Genomic DNA, 26,514 nt, shown 5'->3' on the forward strand with positions numbered 1-26,514 from the left:
AGATATGATTTTTAAAGCGACTAGTATGCAGATTGGCAGTGTCTGGGAAATTTTTTTATAAGGGGCTTAAAGTCTGTTAACACCTCGTGTTCGACTCCGGTGTCGGTCTCGGGTTCGGGGTGTTACAGAGTCAAAGCAGGCCTTTTTTCAAATGATGAATGAATGGTTTACCCAGTATCTGAGAGAAAACCCTGTTGTACAATGACCTCCCCCACCTACTCCCCAACTGATTCCTGAGGTACCACAGGGTGCTGAACCTGTTAGAATTGGTAAGCCTCCGATAGATAAAATCTGCAAGCATAGGGTAGAAGAATTTAGAGCTACTGTAGATGATGATCTAGAAAGGGCTGAGTTTTGGTTAGAAAATACTATCCGAGTTTTTGATGAAATATCCTGCACACCTGTTGAATGTCTAAAATGTGCAGTATCCCTACTGAAAGATACAGCTTATCATTGGTGGAATACCATAACTTCAATAGTACTGAGGGAGAATGTTACATGGGAATTCTTCATGCTAAATTCAGGAAGAAGTATGTTAGTTAGAGATTCATGGATCAGAAAAAAAATAATTTCTAGAGCTTAAATAAGGAAACATGACCGTATCTGAATATGAACAGGAATTTATTTGGTTGAGCAAGTATGCTAAGAAATGGGTTTTAACCGAGGCTGAAATGTGTAAACGCTTTGAAGAGGGCCTGAATGAAGATATCAAGTTATTGATTGGATTCTCAAAATAAGGGAATTTGCGGCGCTAGCTGACCTAGCACACAAAGCTGAGGAATTGAGTAAAGAAAAGAGACAAGCCGAAAGAGAGGCTCGGGTTTCTGAAAAAAGAACTATGAGTAAATCATAATCATTTGCTTCTAAGAAATTAAAGAAGTATTATGATAGTGTGACCACCTCTACGGGATATTCTGGAAGAGAGCAGGGCTCTCAACGTTCTAACCCGAGGTCTTTGTCTCCATCTGTGACAGTATGGGTAGTGCTGGTAACCCCAAACTGAAATGTAAACATTGTAACAAATTCCATCATGGGGAATGTTGGTCTAGAAGTGGATCTTGTTTCGAATGTGGTTCATTTGACCATTTTCTCAGGGATTGTTCCGAAAGAGTTGAAAAGGAGATAAAACCAGCTCCAAAGCCAAGTAATCTTGTCTCGAGGGGCAAACCACCCTACCATCTCAACAATGTTGGTGGTAGTCGAGGTATTTCCAAGGATACATCAATTAGATATGAGGCACGAGCACCTACAAAAGCATATGCTATTCATGCCAGAGAGGATGCCTTTGCGCTAGATGTCATTACTGGTATATTTTCTCTACTTGATATTGATATTACTGCATTGATTGATCCTGTTCTACACATTCATACATATGCACGAACCTAGTGTCTTTTAAAAATTTACCTGTTGAAATCACTGAAATTGTAGTTAAAGTTTCTAACCCCCTAGGCCAATGTGTTATGGTGGATAAAGTTTGTAAGAATTATCCATTGATGGTAAAAGGTTATTGCTTTTTGGCTGACTTGATGTAACACCCCGAACCCGAGACCGTCGCCGGAGTCGAACACGAGGTGTTAACAGACTTCAAACCACTTATTTGACATTTCCCAGACAAGCTGCCAATCTGCGTACTAGTCGCTTTAAAAATCATATCTTGAGTTCTGAAACTCGAAATCCAGTTCCGTAAATTTTCCCTGGAACTAGACTCATATATCTATATGGTAGAATTTTTGTAGAATTTTTGGTCGGGCCAATTAGTACAGTTTATTAGTTAAATTCTCCCCTATTACAGGGTGCGACTACACTGACCTTCATGCATTACGATTTGGATAACTCCCTGTACAGAGCTTCAATACTGATGCCGTTTGTTTCTATAGAAACTAGACTCAGAGAGGAATCTATACATATAAGGCATGCCTCCTAATTATCTCTGGTTAATTTATAATGAATTTCCAAAGTCGGAACAGGGAACCCAGAAACCGTTCTGGCCCTGTCTCACGAGAACCTGAATATCTCTTAACATACTGTCCATATGATCGTTTCGTTACTTCTATATAAAAATAGACTCATCGAGCTTCTATTACATAATTTATTCACTATTTAATTCCATTCCTACTAATTTTTGTAATTTTTCAATCCCACGTCACTGCTGCTGCCAGCATCTGTTACTGAAGCAACTATGCCCATTTCGTGATTTCTCATTGATCTAACTAGTAATTCATCATACATATCACAAAATTATAATCATGACTAGCCATACCAAAGGCTAATCATTGTCGAACATCTCCCTACTACACTATTGCCATATCATGAATCTTAACACCAAAATTAATCAGCCATGACATATGGCATAAAAATCGAATTACCAAGACTTACGACCTAACGTTATAAAACCAAATCCAACCGAACATTTATGCCATTTTCGCATGGCTAAAAGTTTACATACCAAATTTCAACAAAACATATTAGCCTATACATGCCGAAATGTTCTCCTAGACCGACTAAAAAGAAGATACCAAAAGTTGCTAGCCGGTGTGATGACTCCGATGACGGCCCGATCACGCAAAAAGAGACGAGTCCAAGAAACCTAAAATAGGTGACAAGGAAACACCGAGTGAGTATATAACTCAGTAAGTCATAAGCAATGCACTACCATCAATTAACAACATTATCACAAGAAGAAACAAAATGGAACGAGGCTAGTTACTCCATCCATACCGAACCATACCATAGTTCCTTAGACCTATCGGTTCAATCTCATACCAAGTCATGCATTCACATTCCATATACTAATCAATAGGATATTTGAGGCATTTTCATACATCATTTTATTTTCGTTACAATCATACAACTAAACGACCTTTCACCTATTCCACGATAAATCTTATGTACGTGACTTCAATTATAATTGTCACATAGGTTCAAACTTACCAAGCTCAACTCCAATTATAAACATAGCGCCTATTGGCCATGAACTCAAGGTACTTACTCGATCCGCTGTCCGTGATCAACTCAATAATGTCGTACACCTAGTGTCCATAGTGATTTAAAAGTATATATTAAGTCCGCACACTCAGTGCTATATAATCAACTCGCACACTTAGTGCTATATAATCAAACTCGCACACTTAGTGCTACATAATCAACCTCGCACACTTAGTGCTATATAATTAAACTCGCACACTTAGTGCTACATAATCAAACTCGCACACTTAGTGCTGTACAATTTAAACCCGCACACTTAGCGCCAATCTCATGATCATAAATGTTTATACCCGCACATTTAGTGCCGAGATCAACAACTCACTACATCTCACCTCTTTTCTTTTCATTCAACACTTTCATCACCACATACATACATGTATATATATATTTATTCATTCCATTCAGCATCATTACATAGACGTTATGACCATTTTTATTAATACAAACTATATGCTTAATGACTTACTTTGTGTTGGGTAAGACGGTTCCAACTCGGCTACTCGATGATCTTTTCTTTGCCTTTGCTTGATTCTCCTCCTTTAACTCCTTGAGCTTAATCAATAAATCAACTAGTTTAACCATCTTGCTAAACATTCATAATTCAATTACACATGCATATGTATGTTTGTATATTCGGCAACCATCCTCACTAAATACCCATTTAGTCGATTATACACATAATTAAAGGTAACATCACGAATGGGCATACTTATGTATATATATATGTATATATACTTCGGAATGGGCATCACAATTAGATTTAACACCACCTTCATACTCAATTAGATGGCCGAATGTATGTATATATGTACAATGTCAACTATAACATCATGTAAATCCACATATAACTACATTTCTTAAGTTCCACATCTTAATGCCCATTATACATAATCAAATTTAACATCATCTATATATTTACTCATATGGCCGAATATACATACCCCCATATAATATCATTTTCATTCCATTTAACTCTTAATTTCCACCACATAAACACTTGGCTGAATAATCCTAAACTAGCAAAACTCCACATTTGTTCATACCATCTTTTAAATTCACATATATCTAATTAGGTAGCTCATATTTTCCCCTTTCTAATATTTCAATCCAAAATATCAAAACACCATCCTTTTAGCATTTATCCAATAATACCGTATGCACGATTTGTCACCAAAACTAAAGAAAAATCAACATATGGGTTACAATAAGAGCTTGACTACTACTAGATTCTCATAAAAATCAATAGAAATAACATGAACTCCTACCTTATTTAACCAAGATAGCCGAATGCCCTAGACAAATTCCTTCCTCTTTCCCCTTTTGTTTCGGCTTTGCAAGAAGGTAAGGAAGATGAACACACTCTTTCTTCTTTTTTCTTTGTCTAGCTACGGCGAATGGAGGGGGGGAGATGGATGAGACAACTTTGTTTTCATCACCCCTCCCTTTTCATTACTTAATTACTAACCCTTTTATTTATTCTTTCTAACATAACACACTAAGCCAACATGTTCCCAACATGTTTCCACCCATAGCATGGCTGGCCACTAGCTCACATTTTGGGTAATTTGACATGCAAACCCATCATTTTCATAACATGCATTAATAGGCCACTTCACATTTGCCTAGCACATTTCTAAATTTTCTCACATAAGTCCTATTTAATAAAATTCACTTACAATTAACAAAATTCAAGCATGAAATTTTCACACATGCATATATACATATAATAAGCATCAAATATGATGGCTAATTATTAGTATGACTCGGTTTTGTGGTCCCGAAGCCACTTCCCGACTAGGGTCAATTTTGGGTTGTCACAACTCTCCCCCACTCAAGAAATTTTCGTCCCCGAAAATCTTACCGGTAAATAGGTTTGGGTATCGTTCTTTCATCGAGCTCTCGGTTTCCCAAGTAGCTTCCTCGATCCCGTGTTTGAGCCATAACACCTTTATTAACGGAACCCTTTTGTTTCGCAACCCCTTCACTTCACGAGCTAGGATACGCATCGGCTCTTCTTCATAACTCATATCGGCTTGAATTTCAACCTCCGACGGACTAATTATGTGCGAAGGATCAGATCTATAGCGTCGAAGCATCGAAACATGAAAGACGTCGTGAATCTTTTCAAGTTCAGGGGGTAAAATCAATCGATACGCAACTGGACCGACTCGTTCGGATATTTCGTATGGCCCAATGAATCTTGGACTCAACTTGCCCTTTCGGCCAAATCTGAGTACCTTTTTCCAAGGCGAAACTTTAAGAAACACTTTATCTCCCACCTGATATTCAATGTCTTTTCGTTTCAAATCCGCATACGATTTCTGACGATCCGTGGCTGCCTTTAGACTTTCACGGATTACCCTTACTTTCTGTTCGGCATATTTAATCAAATCGACTCCGAAAATTTTACTTTCACCGAGCTCGGTCCAAAACAATGGTGTACGGCATTTACGACCGTACAAAGCCTCGTAAGGTGCCATCTTAATACTTGATTGAAAACTATTGTTGTAAGCGAATTCAATCAAAGGTAAATACCGTTCCCATGAACCACTAAACTCGAGGATGCAACATCTCAACATATCCTCAAGTATCTGAATTATCCGCTCGGATTGACCATCGGTTTGTGGATGAAAAGCGGTGCTAAAATGCAGCTTGGTACCCAAAGCTTCTTGCAATTTCTTCCAAAATCGCGAGGTGAATCTCGGATCTCTATCCGACACGATAGAAATAGGTACTCCATGTAATCTCACAATCTGAGAAACATACAATTCGGCTAGTTTATCCAATGAAAAATCCGTACGCACGGGGATAAAGTGAGCCGACTTAGTCAGTCTATCAACAACAACCCAAATCGTATCCTTCTTGCTTGCTGACAATGGCAGTCCGGACACAAAGTCCATTGTGACTCGATCCCATTTCCACTCGGGTATCATGATCTGCTGAAGTAATCCTGAAGGCACTTGATGTTCCGCTTTCACTTGTTGACATATTAAACATCTCGAAACAAAGTCGGAGATGTCCCGTTTCATACCATGCCACCAAAACCGACGTTTCAAATCGTTGTACATTTTCGTACTCCCCGGGTGAATTGACATTCGGCTACAATGAGCTTCGTTCAGAATCATCGAAATGAGTTCTGAATTTCTTGGAACACACAACCGACTTCTAAACCTCAAACAATCGTCATCATCAATTTGAAATTCGGATTCCATATTCGGAATACATTCACCCCGTTTTGCAACCAATTCATCGTCGACTTTCTGAGCTTCACAAATTTGATGAATCAATAATGGTTTGGCCTTTAATTCAGCTACTAACACATTGTCGGGTAGAACAGACAAGTGCACATTCATCGCTCGTAAAGCAAACAGTGATTTTCGGCTTAAGGCGTCCGCAACCACATTAGCCTTTCCCGGGTGGTAATCAATGACAAGCTCGTAATCTTTCAACAACTCAAGCCAACGTCTTTGTCGCAGATTTAAGTCTCTTTGAGTCATCAAATATTTGAGACTTTTGTGATCCGAAAATACATGGCACTTTTCGCCAAACAAATAATGTCGCCATATTTTCAAAGCAAATACGATGGCGGCTAGTTCGAGATCATGGGTTGGATAATTTCTCTCGTGTGGCTTCAATTGTCTCGACGCATAGGCCACAACTCGACCTTCTTGCATCAATACACAACCCAACCCGAGTAGGGATGCGTCACTATAAATGACAAACTCTTTGCCTGATTTGGGTTGCACTAAAATTGGAGCTTCAGTCAAATGAGTTTTCAGTTGATCGAAGCTTTTCTGACATTTCTCCGTCCATTCGAACTTAGCATCCTTTTGAAGTAGCTTCGTCATTGGTGTGGCTATCATCGAGAAACCTTTTACAAATCGTCGGTAATAACCGGCGAGCCCCAGGAAGCTCCGAACTTCGGTAACATTTCTTGGAGGCTTCCAGTTAAGTATGGCTGAAATTTTGCTCGGGTCAACTCGAATACCCGATGCGGATACCACATGACCCAAGAAACTAACCTCTCTTAACCAGAACTCACACTTACTGAACTTAGCATATAACTTCTTATCCCGCAAAATTTGCAACACTAATCTCAGGTGCTCAGCATGTTCGGTCTCATCTCCTGAATAGACTAAGATGTCATCAATGAACACAACTACGAACCGGTCCAAATACTGTCTAAAGATCCGATTCATCAAATCCATAAATACCGCAGGGGCATTAGTGAGCCCGAACGGCATCACTAAGAACTCGTAGTGACCGTACCTCGTTCTGAAAGCAGTTTTGGGTACGTCCGAATCTCGAATCCGCAACTGATAATAACCCGATCTCAAATCTATCTTTGAAAACACTGAGGCTCCCTTTAGTTGATCAAACAAATCATCAATACGCGGTAATGGATATTTATTCTTTATCGTCACTTTATTCAGTTGACGATAGTCAATGCACAACCTCATGGTTCCGTCCTTCTTTTTCACGAACAATACTGGTGCACCCCAAGGTGAGAAACTTGGTCGAGCGAAACCTCTATCCGTCAACTCTTGCAATTGAGCTTTCAATTCCTTTAACTCGGTTAGTGCCATACGATACGGAGCTATCGAAATTGGCGTAGTTCCAGGTACAAGCTCAATACCAAACTCTATCTCCCGAATAGGTGGCAAACCCGGTAACTCTTCAGGAAAAACATCCGGGTATTCACAAACCACCGGCACAGATTCGGGTTTCTTTTCTAATTCTTTGTCATCAAGTACATACGCAAGGTATGCTTCGCTCCCTTTTCTTACATATTTCTGGGCCAACATTGCTGATATTACAGCTGGCAACCCCCTTAAGTCGTAGACTCAACTCGGATTATCTCGTTATTTGCGCACCTCAAGTCAATAGTCTTGCTTTTGCAATTCACAACCGCATCATGCGCGGTCAACCAATCCAACCCAAGAATAACATCAAATTCGTCAAACGGCAAAAGCATCAAATCGGCCGGAAAACAGGATTCTCAGATTATTAGAGGGCATCTCTTACACACTTTATCAACAAGTACGTATTGACCCAAAGGGTTTGACACTCGAATTACGAACTCAGTAGACTCAACAGGTAGAGTCTTACTGGATGCTAAGGTTTCGCATACATATGAATGAGTAGAGCCAGGGTCAATCAATGCAATCACATTAGTATCAAAGAGAGTGAAGGTACCAGTGATGACGTCAGGGGAGGATGCCTCCTCTCGTGCGCGAATGGCATATGCTCTAGCAGGAGTACGGTTCTCGGCTCGAACAGCCGTATCAGAGGCCCCTCTCTGACTACCACCCCTACCTCCTAAAATTCTCGGTGGTCTACCTCTAGTTGTCACTCCACTAGGTCTTGCACCTTGAATCTTATTCTTCTCATCAAGCTCCGTGCAATCTCTAATGAAGTGGTCCTTCGAACCGCATCCGTAACAGGCCCTGTTAATAGACTTACCCCAACATTCACCTAGGTGTCGTCTTCCGCATTGGGGACATTCAGGTTTCTCTTGACAATTATTGCCCACACTAGCTACCGAAGTAGCTCGGGAGTCCGTCGATGGTCGTGGTCTGACGGAAATTCCCGCAGTCGTCCTCGACTTATTAGTGTCCTCCCTGAACTTCTTTACAGCTGAGAACAGAGCTTTACCCGTCGATCTTTTACGATAGCCTCTAGCTTCAAATCCAGCCTTCTTCTTCTCCTTTCCAAGTTCTTCCGCCTTGCAGGCTCGTTCGACTAGTGTTACGAATTCTTTTATCTCCAAAATACCCACTAGTAGCTTTAAATCTTCATTCAATCCTTCTTCGAATCTTTTGCACATAGCAGCCTCATTAGCTACACACTCCCGGGCATACCTACTGAGTCTTACGAATTCATGTTCGTATTCAGATACTGTCATACGGCCTTGCTTGAGTTCCAAGAATTCCTTGCGCTTTTGATCAATGAACCGTTGACTAATATATTTCTTTCGGAATTCCGTTTGAAAGAAGTCCCAAGTAACTCATTCGTTTGGGACTATGGAAATCAGGGTCCTCCACCAATAGTAGGCTGAGTCCCGCAACAAGGATATAGCACACTTTAGACATTCATCAGGTGTGCACGACAGTTCATCAAACACCCGAATGGTGTTATCAAGCCAGAACTCGGCCCTTTCAGCATCATCAGTAACTATGGCCCTGAACTCCTCAGCCCCGCGCTTCCTAATCAAGTCTACAGGTGGCTTACTCAGCCTCACAGGATCAGTGACTGATGGCATTACGGGCTCTTGGGGTGGATTATTCAAATTCGGGAATTGTTGGACAGCCGGATTGGTTCGGGCATATTGCGCGACCCACTCATTCATCATGGTAAAGAAGGCTTGTTTAGCCCCCTCACCTTGATTATTCGCAGATGATTGAGGTTCAACAGGCGGTGTCCCTTGTGCAGGAGCAGCCGCTACACTTTCAACGTCATCCGCTAAGGTTCTTTCTACACCGGGGTCCATTTACTAATCAAAACAAAAACATTTTAACCGTCAGAAGTCATCACACATTTAAACATTAACATTAAGGCATGTATAGCTAGACTCATACGCGCTATGGTAGTCCTAGAACCGACTAAACCATAGCTCTGATATCAATAAAATTGTAACACCCCGAACCCGAGACCGTCGCCGGAGTCGAACACGAGGTGTTAACAGACTTCAAACCACTTATTTGACATTTCCCAGACAAGCTGCCAATCTGCGTACTAGTCGCTTTAAAAATCATATCTTGAGTTCTGAAACTCGAAATCCAGTTCCGTAAATTTTCCCTGGAACTAGACTCATATATCTATATGGTAGAATTTTTGTAGAATTTTTGGTCGGGCCAATTAGTACAGTTTATTAGTTAAATTCTCCCCTATTACAGGGTACGACTACACTGACCTTCATGCATTACGATTTGGATAACTCCCTGCACAGAGCTTCAATACTGATGTCGTTTGTTTCTATAGAAACTAGACTCAGAGAGGAATCTATACATATAAGGAATGCCTCCTAATTATCTCTGGTTAATTTATAATGAATTTCCAAAGTCGGAACAGGGAACCCAGAAACCGTTCTGGCCCTGTCTCACGAGAACCTGAATATCTCTTAACATACTGTCCATATGATCGTTTCGTTACTTCTATATGAAAATAGACTCATCGAGCTTCTATTACATAATTTATTCACTATTTAATTCCATTCCTACTAATTTTTGTAATTTTTCAATCCCACGTCACTGCTGCTGCCAGCATCTGTTACTGAAGCAACTATGCCCATTTCGTGATTTCTCATTGATCTAACTAGTAATTCATCATACATATCACAAAATTATAATCATGACTAGCCATACCAAAGGCTAATCATTGTCGAACATCTCCCTACTACACTATTGCCATATCATGAATCTTAACACCAAAATTAATCAGCCATGACATATGGCATAAAAATCGAATTACCAAGACTTACGACCTAACGTTATAAAACCAAATCCAACCGAACATTTATGCCATTTTCGCATGGCTAAAAGTTTACATACCAAATTTCAACAAAACATATTAGCCTATACATGCCGAAATGTTCTCCTAGACCGACTAAAAAGAAGATACCAAAAGTTGCTAGCCGGTGTGATGACTCCGATGACGGCCCGATCACGCAAAAAGAGACGAGTCCAAGAAACCTAAAATAGGTGACAAGGAAACACCGAGTGAGTATATAACTCAGTAAGTCATAAGCAATGCACTACCATCCATTAACAACATTATCACAAGAGGAAACAAAATGGAACGAGGCTAGTTACTCCATCCATACCGAACCATACCATAGTTCCTTAGACCTATCGGTTCAATCTCATACCAAGTCATGCATTCACATTCCATATACTAATCAATAGGATATTTGAGGCATTTTCATACATCATTTTATTTTCGTTACAATCATACAACTAAACGACCTTTCACCTATTCCACGATAAATCTTATGTACGTGACTTCAATTATAATTGTCACATAGGTTCAAACTTACCAAGCTCAACTCCAATTATAAACATAGCGCCTATTGGCCATGAACTCAAGGTACTTACCCGATCCGCTGTCCGTGATCAACTCAATAATGTCGTACACTTAGTGTCCATAGTGATTCAAAAGTATATATTAAGTCCGCACACTCAGTGCTATATAATCAACTCGCACACTTAGTGCTATATAATCAAACTCGCACACTTAGTGCTACATAATCAACCTCGCACACTTAGGGTGCGTTTGGTTCGCTGTATTGGATTAGAGGTGTATTGGGATTAGAGGTGTATTGGATTAGAGGTGTAATAGCTAATCCACTGTTTGGTTGAATGTAATGGAATAGAGGCGTAATAGTAATCTTGTGTTTGGTTGAATGGAATAGAGGTGTAATAGCATAATGGAAAAAACTAAAATGACTAGAATACCCTTAGCATAAAATTGTTTTGGTAAATGATTATTGTTATTGTTATTTAAATTTTAATAAGATTATTATTATCAGTAATAAATATTTTAATCATATTTAAACATAATTATAATTAAATATATTTTAATTAAAATATATAATTTAATAAAATTCTTAATAATCAATATTCTTATATGAATTTACTCAAATCATAATATATGATACTATAAAATATAAATTAACATAATTATTAAATATATTATAATTAAAATATATAATTTAATAAAATTCTTAATAATCAATATTCTTATATGAATTTACTCAAATCATAATATATGATACTATAAAATATAAATTAACATAATTATTATTAAATATATTATAATTAAAATATATAATTTAATAAAATTCTTAATAATTAATATTCTTATATGAATTTACTCAAATCATAATATAGATAATTTAACATAATTATTATAAAATATATTATAATTAAAATATATAATTTAATAAAATTCTTAATAATTAATATTCTTATATGAATTTACTCAAATCATAATATAGATAATTTAACATAATTATTATTAAATATATTATAATTAAAATATATAATTTAATAAAATTCTTAATAATCAATATTCTTATATGAATTTACTAAAATCATAATATATGATACTATAAAATATAATTTGAAATAATTAATATTAAATATATTTTAATTAAAATATATGATTTAATAAAATTTAAAATAATTATACCTAATAAATTTTCTTATATGAATTTGTATAATTTAAAATAATTATTATTAAATATAATTTAATAATAATATATAATTTCATAAAATTCTTGATAATAAATTTTCTTATATGAATTTATATAATTTAAAATAATTAATATTAAATATAATTTAATAATGATATATAATTTCTTAAAATTCTTGATAATAAATTTTTTTATATGAATTTATATAATTTAAAATAATTAATATTAAATATAATTTAATAATGATATATAATTTATACATTTAACCAGTGCCAAGCATTATGACTTTTAAGCAATGTTAAACTTGATCACCCAAATTTTCACAAATACTGCTAATTACTTAATTCAAACTGCATTGTACAAAATGCCGGTCAGATCATTTCAACCTTCCAGCTACCAACTAATATGTTGTCCAATTTTCTAGCCCACCCAAACTTTACAAAATGCTAGATAGCATATTAGTCACAATCATATTCACATCACTAACTATATCCGAAAATGAATGACCCTGGGAAAAATTACAAATATTACATGGATTTCATTCAATCAATGTTGATGTAGAAGCATCCTTGCCATCTGTTGAAGTTGAGTCAATGACCTAATACAAGTGCCCTCCTCGCATGTCTTTAAGCATGTAAGGCTGATTAGTTCCCGAATAAAAACTACAAGACTACTTTGCATTGGCAACTTGTCTTCATATCCCTTGCTTCGGTGTTTCCCGTATACAGCCTCAAATTCTCTAGACTTACTGGCAGCTGTTCGTAGTACTGAGTCAGGAAGCCCTGAAATGATTACCAGTCAGGTGACATTCATCATAGCAGATGCTAAAATTTTGCAATTCAGTCGATTCTCTATAAACAAAGATGTAGATAAATACAACAAAATACATCTACATCTTTTTGTCCTAAAGGTTCTTAATAACAGAAGCTATTGATTAATGCACATTTCAATAATCTGAGAATATGAACTAAATTCAAGGAAAAATCAACACTAAAATAGCAATGAGCCCTGCATTTTACAAATTTTCACTAAACAAATTGGCAGATAAGACTTCAAACTGATGCTGTACAACTCAAAATATCTCATTCACTCTCACTGCACCTAATATAATTTGCCAATTATAAATGCTATAAACTTCAATTTAAAAAATATATTATCCAACAGAAAGCAGACACACCTTGGAATTGTTCCTATAGTCCACAGCTAAACGGTGGTAGTGTGTTGAAAACATCCCTCGGCATTGCACCTAATATAACTCATATTTCAAATTAACTCATATTTCAAATTACAGCAAAAGGGTCAACAAAGAACTTAATTTGGAAGGTTTCAAAAAGATGAGTGAAAATTTCTGCTTGGACTGATGGAAAAAGTTGCACCAACTTACAAAATGGAGGACCTAATGCACATGTTTAAGGAACTGCTACAAAGATTTGATCGTAAGTCAACTAAGTCCGTCCATGCCAAAGCCCATAATTCAAATATCAGTTAAAAGAAATGAAATAAATGACACTCACACTTCTCCAATATCAGATTGACAAGCAGATCAGACAACTAGAAGAACAATAACTAATTGAAATGGCCAAAGAATCCTACTTTCAGTACCCACTGCCATTTTATTGGGCTTGAATTGGTAACACAAACACACACAATCAAGAAATTAAATGTAGATGAAATCTAACCTTGAATAACATTGTTATCTTGGTCAATTTTTTCCAATGCAGGAATGCAAAATGCTGCAGTTTTCCCAGTTCCATTTTTGGCTCTAGCAAGAATATCACTTCCAGTTAAAGCAATGGGAATACTCTCTTCCTGAATAGGAGATGGTCTTTCAAAGCCCTTCTCATATATTCCCATAAGAAGTTCACGTTTCAGAAAGTAGTCTTCAAATTCATTTCCTTTGGTAGCAGTCACATCCTGGCACAAATTTAATAGGCAGATCTGTACATAAGCGTCAAAATTAAAATTTTAAAAAGTATCCAAATACCAACAAAAGCACTGTCATGCCCTGTGTGAAATTTATATCAGAGAAACAAGATGGAGTGCTATCGAGGATAAAGAAATGAAATTGCAAGCCTAAAAATGGCCCTTTATTCAGAAGGCCTCAACATCAAGGAACTAGTATCAGTGTCCTTAAGTTATAATCTTTGGAAACTGTCCATTCAAAATCATATACCCTATAGGAAATTAATGAGTAATTCACCTGCATTGCCTAAATAACATAAGCCAGAAATTTTTCCTTCGAAAATTTTCATAGCTTAACGAAGGTATGGCAATTATATATAGCGAAATAAACAAAACCAATGCTACAATTTCTTTAACCATAACTGGTAAAAGCAGAAACTTCAAGGAATTTTTAAAACGATAGGTAAGCTATGCAATATTATTAAAAAGGTTGTATTAACTTCAATATCTACTCGATTAATATCATTAACAAAAATACCTCCGTTTTGTAGCGTGTATCTGATGGTGGCATCTTTAGCCTTGCCTTCCAATCTTGTGAACTGAAAGATGAAAAAGAATGTAAAACCGTGCACAATTCAATATGAAATACATAAAAGAAAATTCAATAAAAAAATCAACAACTGTAAACAATGCATAAGAAATTTAATTTGTGAAAAAAATATAATTATGAACATTCAATACGTAACATGTACAAGAAAATTAAATAAAAATTAATCACAAATGCAATTAAAAAGAAGAAAGGAGAAGAAACAAAAAAGAACCTTGAGTCGACGGCTTCAGATTGTACGGTCTTCTCGACCTCATCGGCGACAGTGGAGTCATTTCCGCCGGGCAATTGGTTTCGTCTGAGCCACTGCTGTTGATGTTGTTGCTATTGCAGATGATGATGATGATGTTGCTGTTGTTGAAAATGATGATGATTCTGCACCAAATTTCTCTGCGCATACTGCGGTTGCTCTGGCCTCGATTGAAAGCTAGGGTTCGCGTTCGCTCCGCGGCCACGACCGAGCACCAATGGATACCTCCCTCTATTATTCATAGCACGGCCCTAAACTCCCCAAAAAACAAACAAATTCTAAAACCTAGGAAAAAAATAGTAATCTATATATACAACCGCAAAAAAGGAAGTTAAAGAGTGGAATTTCTTCCAATGGGTTAACGCCGTAAATAGTGGCAAAACCGAGGGTCGTCCTATGAAACAATGCTGCTAGGGTTGGTTAGATGAAGAAAAAAACCGGTTAGATGGGAAATTTGAAATGAAATGGTGGGTGCTGCTCGCAGATCTATTGAGAAAATAATAATACAAAAAAATATATATAACAGAGAGAAGGAGAAACGGCGAGGAGAGTGGAGAAGAAAGGTAGAAGGAAGAAACAGAAGACTTTGGGTAAGACATAAGCGTCAATCGGGAGGCTAAAACAGGGAAGAAAATTGAATCAGCACCTAAACTGAGCAAAAGGGATGTATTACAAATCGGTGGATTTCACCGATTAAGTAAGTAACGTATTACACCCGTAATAGCATTACCATGAACCAAATAATGGAATAAAAGGGGCTTAAGTGGGGCCCACTGATTAGGGGTGTATTGGCTATGCCAATACACCCAACCAAACATGCTGTTAGTGCTATATAATCAAACTCGCACACTTAGTGCTACATAATCAAACTCGCACACTTAGTGCTGTACAATTTAAACCCGCACACTTAGCGCCAATCTCATGATCATAAATGTTTATACCCGCACATTTAGTGCCGAGATCAACAACTCAATACATCTCACCTCTTTTCTTTTCATTCAACACTTTCATCACCACATACATACATGTATATATATTTATTCATTCCATTCAGCATCATTACATAGACGTTATGACCATTTGAATTAATACAAACTATATGCTTAATGACTTACTTTGTGTTGGGTAAGACGGTTCCAACTCGGCTACTCGATGATCTTTTCTTTGCCTTTGCTTGATTCTCCTCCTTTAATTCCTTGAGCTTAATCAATAAATCAACTAGTTTAACCATCTTGCTAAACATTCATAATTCAATTACACATGCATATGTATGTTTGTATATTCGGCAACCATCCTCACTAAATACCCATTTAGTCGATTATACACATAATTAAAGGTAACATCACGAATGGGCATACTTATGTATATATATATGTATATATACTTCGGAATGGGCATCACAATTAGATTTAACACCACCTTCATACTCAATTAGATGGCCGAATGTATGTATATATGTACAATGTCAACTATAACATCATGTAAATCCACATATAACTACATTTCTTAAGTTCCACATCTTAATGCCCATTATACATAATCAAATTTAACATCATCTATATATTTACTCATATGGCCGAATATACATACCCCCATATAATATCATTTTCATTCCATTTAACACTTAATTTCCACCACATAAACACTTGGCCGAATAATCCTAAACTAGCAAAACTCCACATTTGTTCATACCATCTTTTAAATTCACATATATCTAATTAGGTAGCTCATATTTTCCCCTTTCTAATATTTCAATCCAAAATATCAAAACACCATCCTTTTAGCATTTATCCAATAATACCGTATGCACGATTTGTCACCAAAACTAAAGAAAAATCAACATATGGGTTACAATAAGAGCTTGACTACTACTAGATTCTCATAAAAATCAATAGAAATAACATAAACTCCTACCTTATTTAACCTCCAAGATAGCCGAATGCCCTAGACAAATTCCTTCCTCTTTCCCCTTTTGTTTCGGCTTTGCAAGAAGGTAAGGAAGATGAACACACTCTTTCTTCTTTTTTCTTTGTCTAGCTACGGCGAATGGAGGGGGGGGGAGATGGATGAGACAACTTTGTTTTCATCACCCCTCCCTTTTCATTACTTAATTACTAACCCTTTTATTTATTCTTTCTAACATAACACACTAAGCCAACATGTTCCCAACATGTTTCCACCCATAGCATGGCCGGCCACTAGCTCACATTTTGGGTAATTTGACATGCAAACCCATCATTTTCATAACATGCATTAATAGGCCACTTCACATTTGCCTAGCACATTTCTAAATTTTCTCACATAAGTCCTTTTTAATAAAATTCACTTACAATTAACAAAATTCAAGCATGAAATTTTCACACATGCATATATACATATAATAAGCATCAAATATGATGGCTAATTATTAGTATGACTCGGTTTTGTGGTCCCGAAACCACTTCCTGACTAGGGTCAATTTTGGGTTGTCACACTTGATGTTATTACCGTTTGATGAATTTGATGTGATATTGGAATAGATTGGTTAACCTGATATGATGCAGTGGTAAACTGTAAATAGAACTATATTGTATTGAAATGTGAGAACGGTGAATTACTTCATGTTGAATCTGATAAACTAGATGGATTACCTAGTGTGATTTCAACAATATTAGCACAGAAATATGTTAGAAAGGGGTATGATTCCTATCTTGCAAATGTGATGGATGCCAAAGTATTTGAGTCAAAGATTCTATCAGTGCCGGTTGTATGTGAATTTCTTGATGTATTCGGAGAGGAATTACCTGGTTTACCACCGGATAGAGAAGTGGAATTCTCTATAGATCTTGTTCTGGGTACATCAACGATATCTATAGCCCCTTACAGAATGGCTCCTACTAAATTGAAAGAGCTAAAAGTACAGTTGCAAGAGTTGATTAACAGAGGTTTTGCTTGATCTAGTTTCTCACTTTGGGGTACGCCAGTTCTATTTGCAAGCATCCTTATCTTTCTTCTCTAGTGCTGAACATAGATCCTCCCATTCCCTCTCAGTCGTGCACTTCACAATTTACCAGGAATCACACTCATAAGATTTCCCTAACTTCCTCCCTGACCAATTTGCAAACACATTCCTTGCACAATTCCTATGCTCCACCCTTGGTAGTATGTCAGAAATTGCAATCTCAAGGCCCTAATTCAAAATAATGAACCAGATAGATTGTTAAAAAAATAACTAAATACAAATAACAAAATAAAAAAATAATACGAAGCTTAAATTTACATATTCACTAACCTTTTGTTGGTCATTGATAATTGTGTACCCATACCCATCTTCCAACCCAAATCAGTTGATAGACTGAGAAACTAGGCCCATGAATTAGTGCACTCCACTTCAACCATAGCCCATTATCCGAGGGAGTGATCCAAGGAAGGCTTGTTAGTATTTTGTAGGTGGTCATTATTTATTTATTTATGGTTTGAGGAATAAGGCAATGTGGTAAACTTGTTTAAAGCCATGCTAGTTTTGAACATTCTTTGGTTATTGCTTTTGTTTAAGAGGTTTATGAGTTACAAATATGCTTAGGCTTATGAACATTGATGATGGCATGATGTTTCTTGCTTGGAAACATTTCTGATGTTTGAACTGTTAAATTTAGCCATTTGAGTGATTATTTATCTAAGTATTTGATGCATGATGTTTAGGAACTAATTTGGAATGGACTAAATACTTTTGTATGTTGTACTCTTGTGGTCACTTAGAGGTTTCAATATTCGTGCTTTAAAAATGATACATTTGTATTTTGGAACGTGCAGGGTGAAATTTTTCAAAAGAGTATTTAATAAAACTGTTATGTATTTTATTAACTGAAGAACTAAATTTAAATGGAGAAAAGAATCATAACCTAACTGGGAAAATAATTCCCTTATTCTAATAAACAACTAAAATATAAAATAACATATTCTAGAATATCTCAAAATATTTTATTCTAAGATTTATCTACCTAAATAACTTTAAAATATATCTTCAACATATATGGGTTTCACGTATTTCAACACCCACCCTTAAGTTGTTGTATATATATCAATCATGCCCCACTTGCTTATAAGAAAATCAAACCTTGTTTTAAGGAGCCCTTTAGTGAGTATGTTAGCAATTTGTTGTTTTGAAGGAACAAATGACATGCACACTTTGCATTCTTCAATCTTCTCCTTGATGAAGTGTCTATCAATCTCAAATGTTTAGTTCTGTTATGCTAGACTGGGTTGTGAGCAATACTAATGGTAGCTTTATTGAAATATTGATGGATACTTAAGTAGTACATTCAAGGTGTACATATCTGTAAATCGTCAATTCATAATTGAGAGTACCCATTAGGGCACATACTCAAGGAGCATACTCTTGAGCCACATGTCAGAATGCTCAAATAAGCCATGTAATCATGTAATAGGACACTTATCCAAGCTAATCAGGAAACTCATAAGAGTTTTTACTCAGGAAGCTCATAGAGCCTTTTAGATATCTGCGAAGAGATAATATCAGGGAGTTTAAGAAAAGGTAACAGAGAGTTCAAGTGAGCTTAATAGGACACTCATGAAGAGTTGCGTTTTTGTCAGCATTATATGCCGAATCACAATCGATCGAAATATGTATCAGGATGCTCACAAAGAGTTGCGGTAATGTACAACAAATGCAAGATCACTACTGATCAGGATGCTCGTAGGAACTTTATATATATTAGGATGCTCGAGAGACTATATCGGGATTGCTCGTCTGAGCTAAATCCTGTCTGCAACAGATGCATAATCACATTCATATACGGGAAATCATACATATCCATCGATTTTCATTGTTCGAACAGAACTTAACATCTTAATGACATTTTCTATCATGTAATCATTCAAGTAATTATAACATTCATATAAATCACATAAGCATTTACCTTATTCAAAATAAATACAACATTTAATTTAACATGTTAATTTGCATAAATAAGTTACACGAACTTACCTCGATAATAGTTCTATAAGAAAATCTACTAATCCAAAACTTTCTCTTTTCCTAGATCTAGCTTCGAATTTGAGTTATCCGGATCTATATAAATAAATTTAATCATCAATTTAATACAATTCATATTCAATTATATTCAATTTACACTCTAGGAAAAATTACCATTTTACCCCTAAACTTTTCATAAATTCCAATTTCGTCCCTAGGCTCAGACAATGAAATTCATGCAATTTAATCCTTATTCCAAGCCTAATCAAAATTTTAGTATAATATTTATAGCACATGTATTCTATAAAATGTAGATTTTTTTCTTCAATTTTTACAACTTTACAATTTAGTCCCTAAATCACAATTCCATAAAAATCCACTTTGTAAAAGTTGTTTATCTATCAACAACCTTTCATTTTCTACCATAAATTTCAGAATTTCAGCATATTCATCCATGGAAAAATTTTCATGCTTTGATAACTTTTCAAATAATCCCCCAAATAGATAGATTAGATTATCCCGATTTCAAAAATACAATAATTACTAAAAAAGAGACTTGAATACTTACCAATTTAAGCCAAGAAAGCTTGTTTTTATCTTTCCTAGGGTTTCCATGTATATTTTGGGGAAGATGATGAAAATAAGATGATATTATCTATTTAATTTAATTATCATATTTTAATTTTGTCACTTTTCAATTTAGTCCTTAGCCTTTTCTAATTTTTCCATGGATGAATCATAAAAAATATCTACTAACTTTTCTTTAATGGTCTAATTACCATATAAGGACTTCAAGTGTTGAATTCCATAGCTATTTGAACCTTCTAGCTAATAGAATCCAACTTTTGCATTTTATGCAATTTGGTCCTTTCCGTAATTAAGCTCATAATCAGTAAAATTTTCTTATCAGAATTTTCATATGACATTTTTATCATAATGCATACCATGCAATAATATAAAAATAAATTTTCTTTCCGGCTTGAATTTATGGTCTCAAAACCATTATTCCGATTTCACTGAAAATGGGTTGTTACAACTAATCTCGTCTTTAATTGGGAGAAGTGCTATTTTATGGTTAAGGAGAGAGTTTTCTTAGGGCACAAAATTTCCAAGAAGAGAATCAAAGTGGATAAAGTAAAGCTTGACGTAATTGAAAGATTACCATCTTCAGTTAGTGTGAAAGGAGTTTGAAACTTCTTATGCCATGCTAGTTTTTATCGTGGATTTATAAAGGATTTTTCAAAAATTTCCAAACCTTTATGTATGCTTTTAGAAAAAGATGTTTTTGATTTTAACAAAGCATGTTTAGAAGCTTTTGAAGAATTGAAAAGCCTGTTAATTTTAGCTTTAATAATTATCACGCCTAATTGGAACTCGCCTTTTGAATTGATGTGTGATGCAAACGATTTCCCTGTTGGAGCTATGATGGGCCAAAAGAGGAACAAAGTCTTTCACCCTATCTACTATGCAAGCAGAACTTCGACAGAAGCCAGATTAATTATACGGTAACTGAAAAAGAAGTCTTTGCTATAGTTTTTGCTTTTGAAAAGTTCTGTTTATATCTTATAGGTACCAAAGTTACGGTATTTACCGATCATGCTGCCATTAAGTACTTACTCACAAAGAATTTTCTTGCTAAACTAGGGCTAATTCGATGGATACTTTTTCTCCAAGAATTTGACCTTGAGATCCAAGACAAAAAAGGTGTTGAAAATCAAGTAGTCGATCATCTATCGAGGTTGGAACAAAATGAGGTAACTTCTTCTCTTGCTCTAATTAATGATAATTTTCCTGATGAGCATATCTTCAAGGTAAAACAAATCTATGAAACACCTTGGTTTGCAAATTTTTCCAGTTACTTAGCATGTGGAATAATTCCTCGAGAAATGACGTAGCAATAAAGGAAGAAATTCCTTCATGATAGTCAGTACTATTTCTGAGAGGACATGTTTTTGTTTAAACAATATGTAGTAACATAATCAGGAAGTGTGTATTTGGGAGTGAGATTGACGAAATTTTGCACCACTGTCATTGATCTTCGGATGGGGGACACTTTGGTAGTTCATGAACAACAACAAAGATTTTAGAAGTTGGGTTCTTTTGGCCTACATTGTTCAAAGATGCTTATACATATGTAAGAAACTGCGATATACGCTAAAGAATCGGGAACATATCAAGGAGGAACGAGATGCCATTGACAAATATTTTAGAGATAGAACTTTTCAATGTATGGGGCATTGATTTCTTAGGCCCATTTCCTTTTTCCTAATGGAACAAGTATATCTTGGTAGTTGTGGACTATGTGTCCAAGTGGGTGGCAGTCGAGGCATACCAAACTAATGACGCTAAGGTAGTTATAGGAATCCTATATAAGCAATGAAGTATTTTACTTTGTAAATAAGTGTCTTAAGTGGTTGCTTTACAAGTATGATGTGAAGCATAAGATTGCTACTGCCTATCACCCACAATCAAATGGGTAAGTTGAAAGGGTGAATCAAGAAATCAAAGGTATATTTGAAAGAGTAGTGCGCCTTAACAGAATAGATTTGTCTCAAAGGCTCGATGATGCACTATTAGCCTATTGAACTGCTTTTAAGACACCGTTAGGAATGACTCCATATTGGTTAGTTGCAACAGCCCATTTTTCAGTGAAATCGAAACAGTAGTTTCGGGACCACAAATTCGACCCAAAAATAAAGTTTATTTTTATTTTATTATATGGTCTATATTATGATAGACATGTCGTGTGAAAATTTTGATATAAAAAGTTTATCGATTAAGTGTTTAATTACAAGAAGGACCAAATCGCATAAAATGCAAAAGTTGAATTCTAGTAGCTAGAAGGATCAAATAGCTATGAAATTCAAAACTTAAGGTCCTTATATGGTAATTAGACCATTAATAAAAAGTTAGTAGATATTTTTGGATGATTCATCCATAGAAAATTAGAAAAAGGCAGGGACTAAATTGGAAACCAAAATTATTAAAGATGATAAATTAAGAATAGAAATAAAAATCATTTTTATCATCTTCTTCCCTAAAATAATACATGGAAACCCTAGGAGAGAGAGAAAAAACTTTCTTGGCCAAATTGGGTAAGTTTTCTTGTCCTGTTTTTAGTTATTTTGATATTTTTGAATCCAGGATAACTTAATCTATTTATTTGGGGGATCAATTGGAGAAGTTATCAAAGTATGGAAAATGGGTCATGGATGTATATGCTGAAAATTTGAAATTTATGGTAGAAAATGAAAGGTTGTTGATAGATAAACAACTTTTGAAAAGTAATTTTTGATGAAAACAAGATTCAGGGACTAAAATGCGAACTGGTGAAAATTGATGAAAAATTCTAAAATTTATAGAATATATGTGCTGTAAATTCTATGTTGAAATTTTGGCTAGGCTTGGAATAGGGAGTAAATTGCATAAATTTCATTTTTCGAGCCTAAGGACGAAATTGAAATTGATGGAGAAGTTAGGGGCAAGATGGTAATTTTTCCTAGGACGTAAATTGAGTCCACATGAATGTGAAATGTAATAAATTGACATTAAACTTACTCAGATAGACCCGGATGGACCAAATTCGGCGTTAGAAAGAGAAAAAGAGGAAAAATGTCGGATTAGTAGATTTATGTACACAAACATTTTTGAGGTAAGTTCGTGTAACTAAATTGTATATGTTTTTTATGCTTGAATTAAATGTTGCATTTTTGAATTTTATAAATGCCATAAATATGCCTGACAAATGATGAATGATAAAAATGTAAAATTTATGCTTGAGTTGAATGTAAACATTTGAATTGTATAAATGCATAAATAAATGAGATTGACCACATGCTTGATAATGCTTGAAAGATGCTAAATTTCGTTTGAATAAATGGAAACTTCGATGGATATGTGATTTCCCAAAATGAATGAGGTCCTGCATTTGTTGTTGACGGGATTTAACTCGGACGAGTAACCCTATTGACCTCATTACAGAAAAGATTTAGCCCAGACAGGTAATCTTGAAATAAGTCCTCTCGAGCATATGTTATGAATTGGGTTTAGCCTGGATGGGTAATCCAGACCAAGCTCCTTAGAGCATATGTCATAAAAAGAATTTAGCCTAGACTGGTAATCCTTGTAATGACCCGAATTTTTACAGTTATCGAAAAAGTGCATTTTCGGGTCTCCGTTTCTAAAAAATATATTCGTAAATATTTATCAAAAAATATTTACGAAGTTAAGAGAGTGATTAATTAAAGTTTAATGAAGCAAATTAGCGTAATAAAGGATAATAAGATAAAAGGATTAAATTGAATAAAGTGTGAAAGTTTAATTATAGGATAACGAAATTGAAAGGACTAAATAAATAAATAAGCCAAAGGAGTGCCAAGTGTATGACAAAAATAAAATACATGTGTAATAAGTATTATACATACATTTGTAATACATGTATGTATTTACTTATTATTTAAGTAAATAATTAATGTATTTATTATTATTAAATTGATATTATATGATGAATAGATTAAATAAAGACAAGTGTATGGTAATAATTTGGTACAAATAGATTAATAAAAAAATACATACATTTGTAATATATGTATTTGTTATTAAATGGATATTTATTATTTAGTGAAACATATTTATTAAAAAAATAATTATATTATAATATATTTATATGATAAATAAATGTAAAATGACAAGTGTATGGTGAGGATGAAATACAAATGTAATAATATATGTGTGCCCAAGTGTAAAATAAATATTTCAAATTAAGTAGATATTTAATAAAGTCATTATTATTATTGTTATTATACATTATATATATATAAAGTAAAACAAAAGAAAAAGAAAGAAAAAGAAACAGAGGATGAGACGAAACAGGGGAAAGAAAGGAAGGAAAGAAAAATAAAAGGAAAATTGGGGTTCTTGAAGCCTTAAGCTTTACTAGGTAAGTCAATTTGATCCCTTTTCTTGCAATTTTGATGTTTATGGAATTCTAGAGAAGAGTACTACATGAATTATATCAAAAGTTAGGAAGTTAATGAATTTTTATGTGTTAATTAAGTTGAACAAAAAGATGAATTAAGGGCTAAATTGATAGAAATTCATGTTAGAAATGAAATAAGGATTGAATTGTAAAGTGATTCACAAGTTTTATGCTTTAAGGACTAAATTGAAAGAATTTCAAAATTATGGTTTTATGATGAAAAATAGATAATTATGTCTAAGTTTGGTTAACAATTGAGTAGAAATAAAGTATGAATTAAGATAGAAAAGTAAGTGAATTTAGTTAGGATTAAATTGAAATTAAAAGTAGAAAATCAACATTTTTGCACTAAGACTATTTTGGACAGCAGCAGTAGTCTAAGTTTGAAAAATCACTAAAAATTGTAAAAATTGAATTAGAGGATGAATAAAATATGGAATTAAAGCTCATTGAGTTTAGTTTCTTATAGAAGAAACGGTGTAAGCAATTGAATTGTAAATTATGAGATATAATGAATTTTGTGAGACAAGGTTAGAATGAATTTGGGTTCCCCTATTTTGACTTTGGAAAATCACCAAAAATTGGAGAAAAAAATTTAGAGGGTTAAAGTTATATGTTTAGAATCCCTAATGAGTCTATTTTCAGGAGAAATCAACGGGAATATTATCCGAGTTCTGTACTGTGAGATAATTAATTTTAGTGAAGAAGGTTCGAAACTGTTAGACAGCAGAATAGGGGTGAATTTAAAGAATAAACTGTACTTAATGGCTAAACGAAAAATTCTGAAAATTTTATGGTAAGAAGATTTGCGAGTCTAGTTTCTGGAGAAATTAGCGGATCTTAATTTAGAATTCTGTAACTCAAGATATAAATTAGTAATGTATTAATGATTATGAATTGTATTACTTTCGTAGTCAATGTGGTACCGGAAATCTCGGCTAAGAAAGGACAAGACAAAGTCAACGGGAGTTAACTCGAAAATTACGGTTTGTGTTTCTATAATCCAAACTTAATACTTAAATTGTTGGATTTATTATTTAATATATATATATGTAGTAGGTGTTTTGAGATGATTATTTGAATTGGATTGAATATTGATTATATTGAATTGATTTATGAATATATGTGAATGTTTGAATTGAAATGAATATTGATGTGGAAATTGAATAATAAATATTTTTTATATTGGAAAATATATGTAGTTGGAAGTGTGATGAAATTGATAGAAAAATGTGATTATTGTGAAATTGAATATTTATTAGTGAAAAGTGAATGGAATTATATTGAATTGAAAATATATAGTTAATTAATTAAAATATGAATTAATTGAAAACTGAAAAGTGAATTAAATACCCTATTAACTAGTCGGGCTAGTCAGATATAGTTGGCATGCCATAGGATATGAAAGAGTACGGGTTTTTGCCGGCCTACTGATCAGGCACTTATGTGCCGACTACTGTTACTGTTACCGTTACTGTTATCGGTTCGGCACTTTGTGTGTTGAATACTGTTACTGTTACGGTTATCGATTCAGCACTTTGTGTGTTGAATACTGTTACTGTTACTGTTAGTGTTCCAGATTTGTTTCGATGAGGTATTCTGTGTACCGTACTGCTACTGTTAC

General features: G+C 34.7%; 1 protein-coding gene across 2 annotated transcripts; it reads right to left on the bottom strand.

The window, feature by feature from the left end:
* Positions 1-12,613: 12,613 nt before the first annotated feature.
* On the bottom strand, positions 12,614-15,091 carry LOC107956457 (DEAD-box ATP-dependent RNA helicase 6-like). Of its 2 annotated transcripts, none has more exons than XM_041116905.1 (5): positions 14,902-15,091; positions 14,619-14,679; positions 13,858-14,116; positions 13,356-13,424; positions 12,614-12,960 (listed from the first exon to the last, which is right to left on the bottom strand). In XM_041116905.1, the coding sequence occupies exons 2-4, from the start codon at positions 14,649-14,651 to the stop codon at positions 13,369-13,371; spliced, it is 348 nt and encodes a 115-aa protein (XP_040972839.1). In that variant the 5' UTR covers positions 14,652-14,679; positions 14,902-15,091; the 3' UTR covers positions 12,614-12,960; positions 13,356-13,368. The 2 variants fall into 2 exon arrangements, with proteins under 2 accessions (XP_040972839.1, XP_016747611.2); XM_016892122.2 differs by having other exon boundaries at positions 13,858-14,092; positions 14,902-15,090.
* Positions 15,092-26,514: the final 11,423 nt, after the last annotated feature.

Source organism: Gossypium hirsutum, chromosome A07, assembly GCF_007990345.1.
Source record: "Gossypium hirsutum isolate 1008001.06 chromosome A07, Gossypium_hirsutum_v2.1, whole genome shotgun sequence".
In the NCBI taxonomy this organism is placed as follows: domain Eukaryota; kingdom Viridiplantae; phylum Streptophyta; class Magnoliopsida; order Malvales; family Malvaceae; genus Gossypium; species Gossypium hirsutum.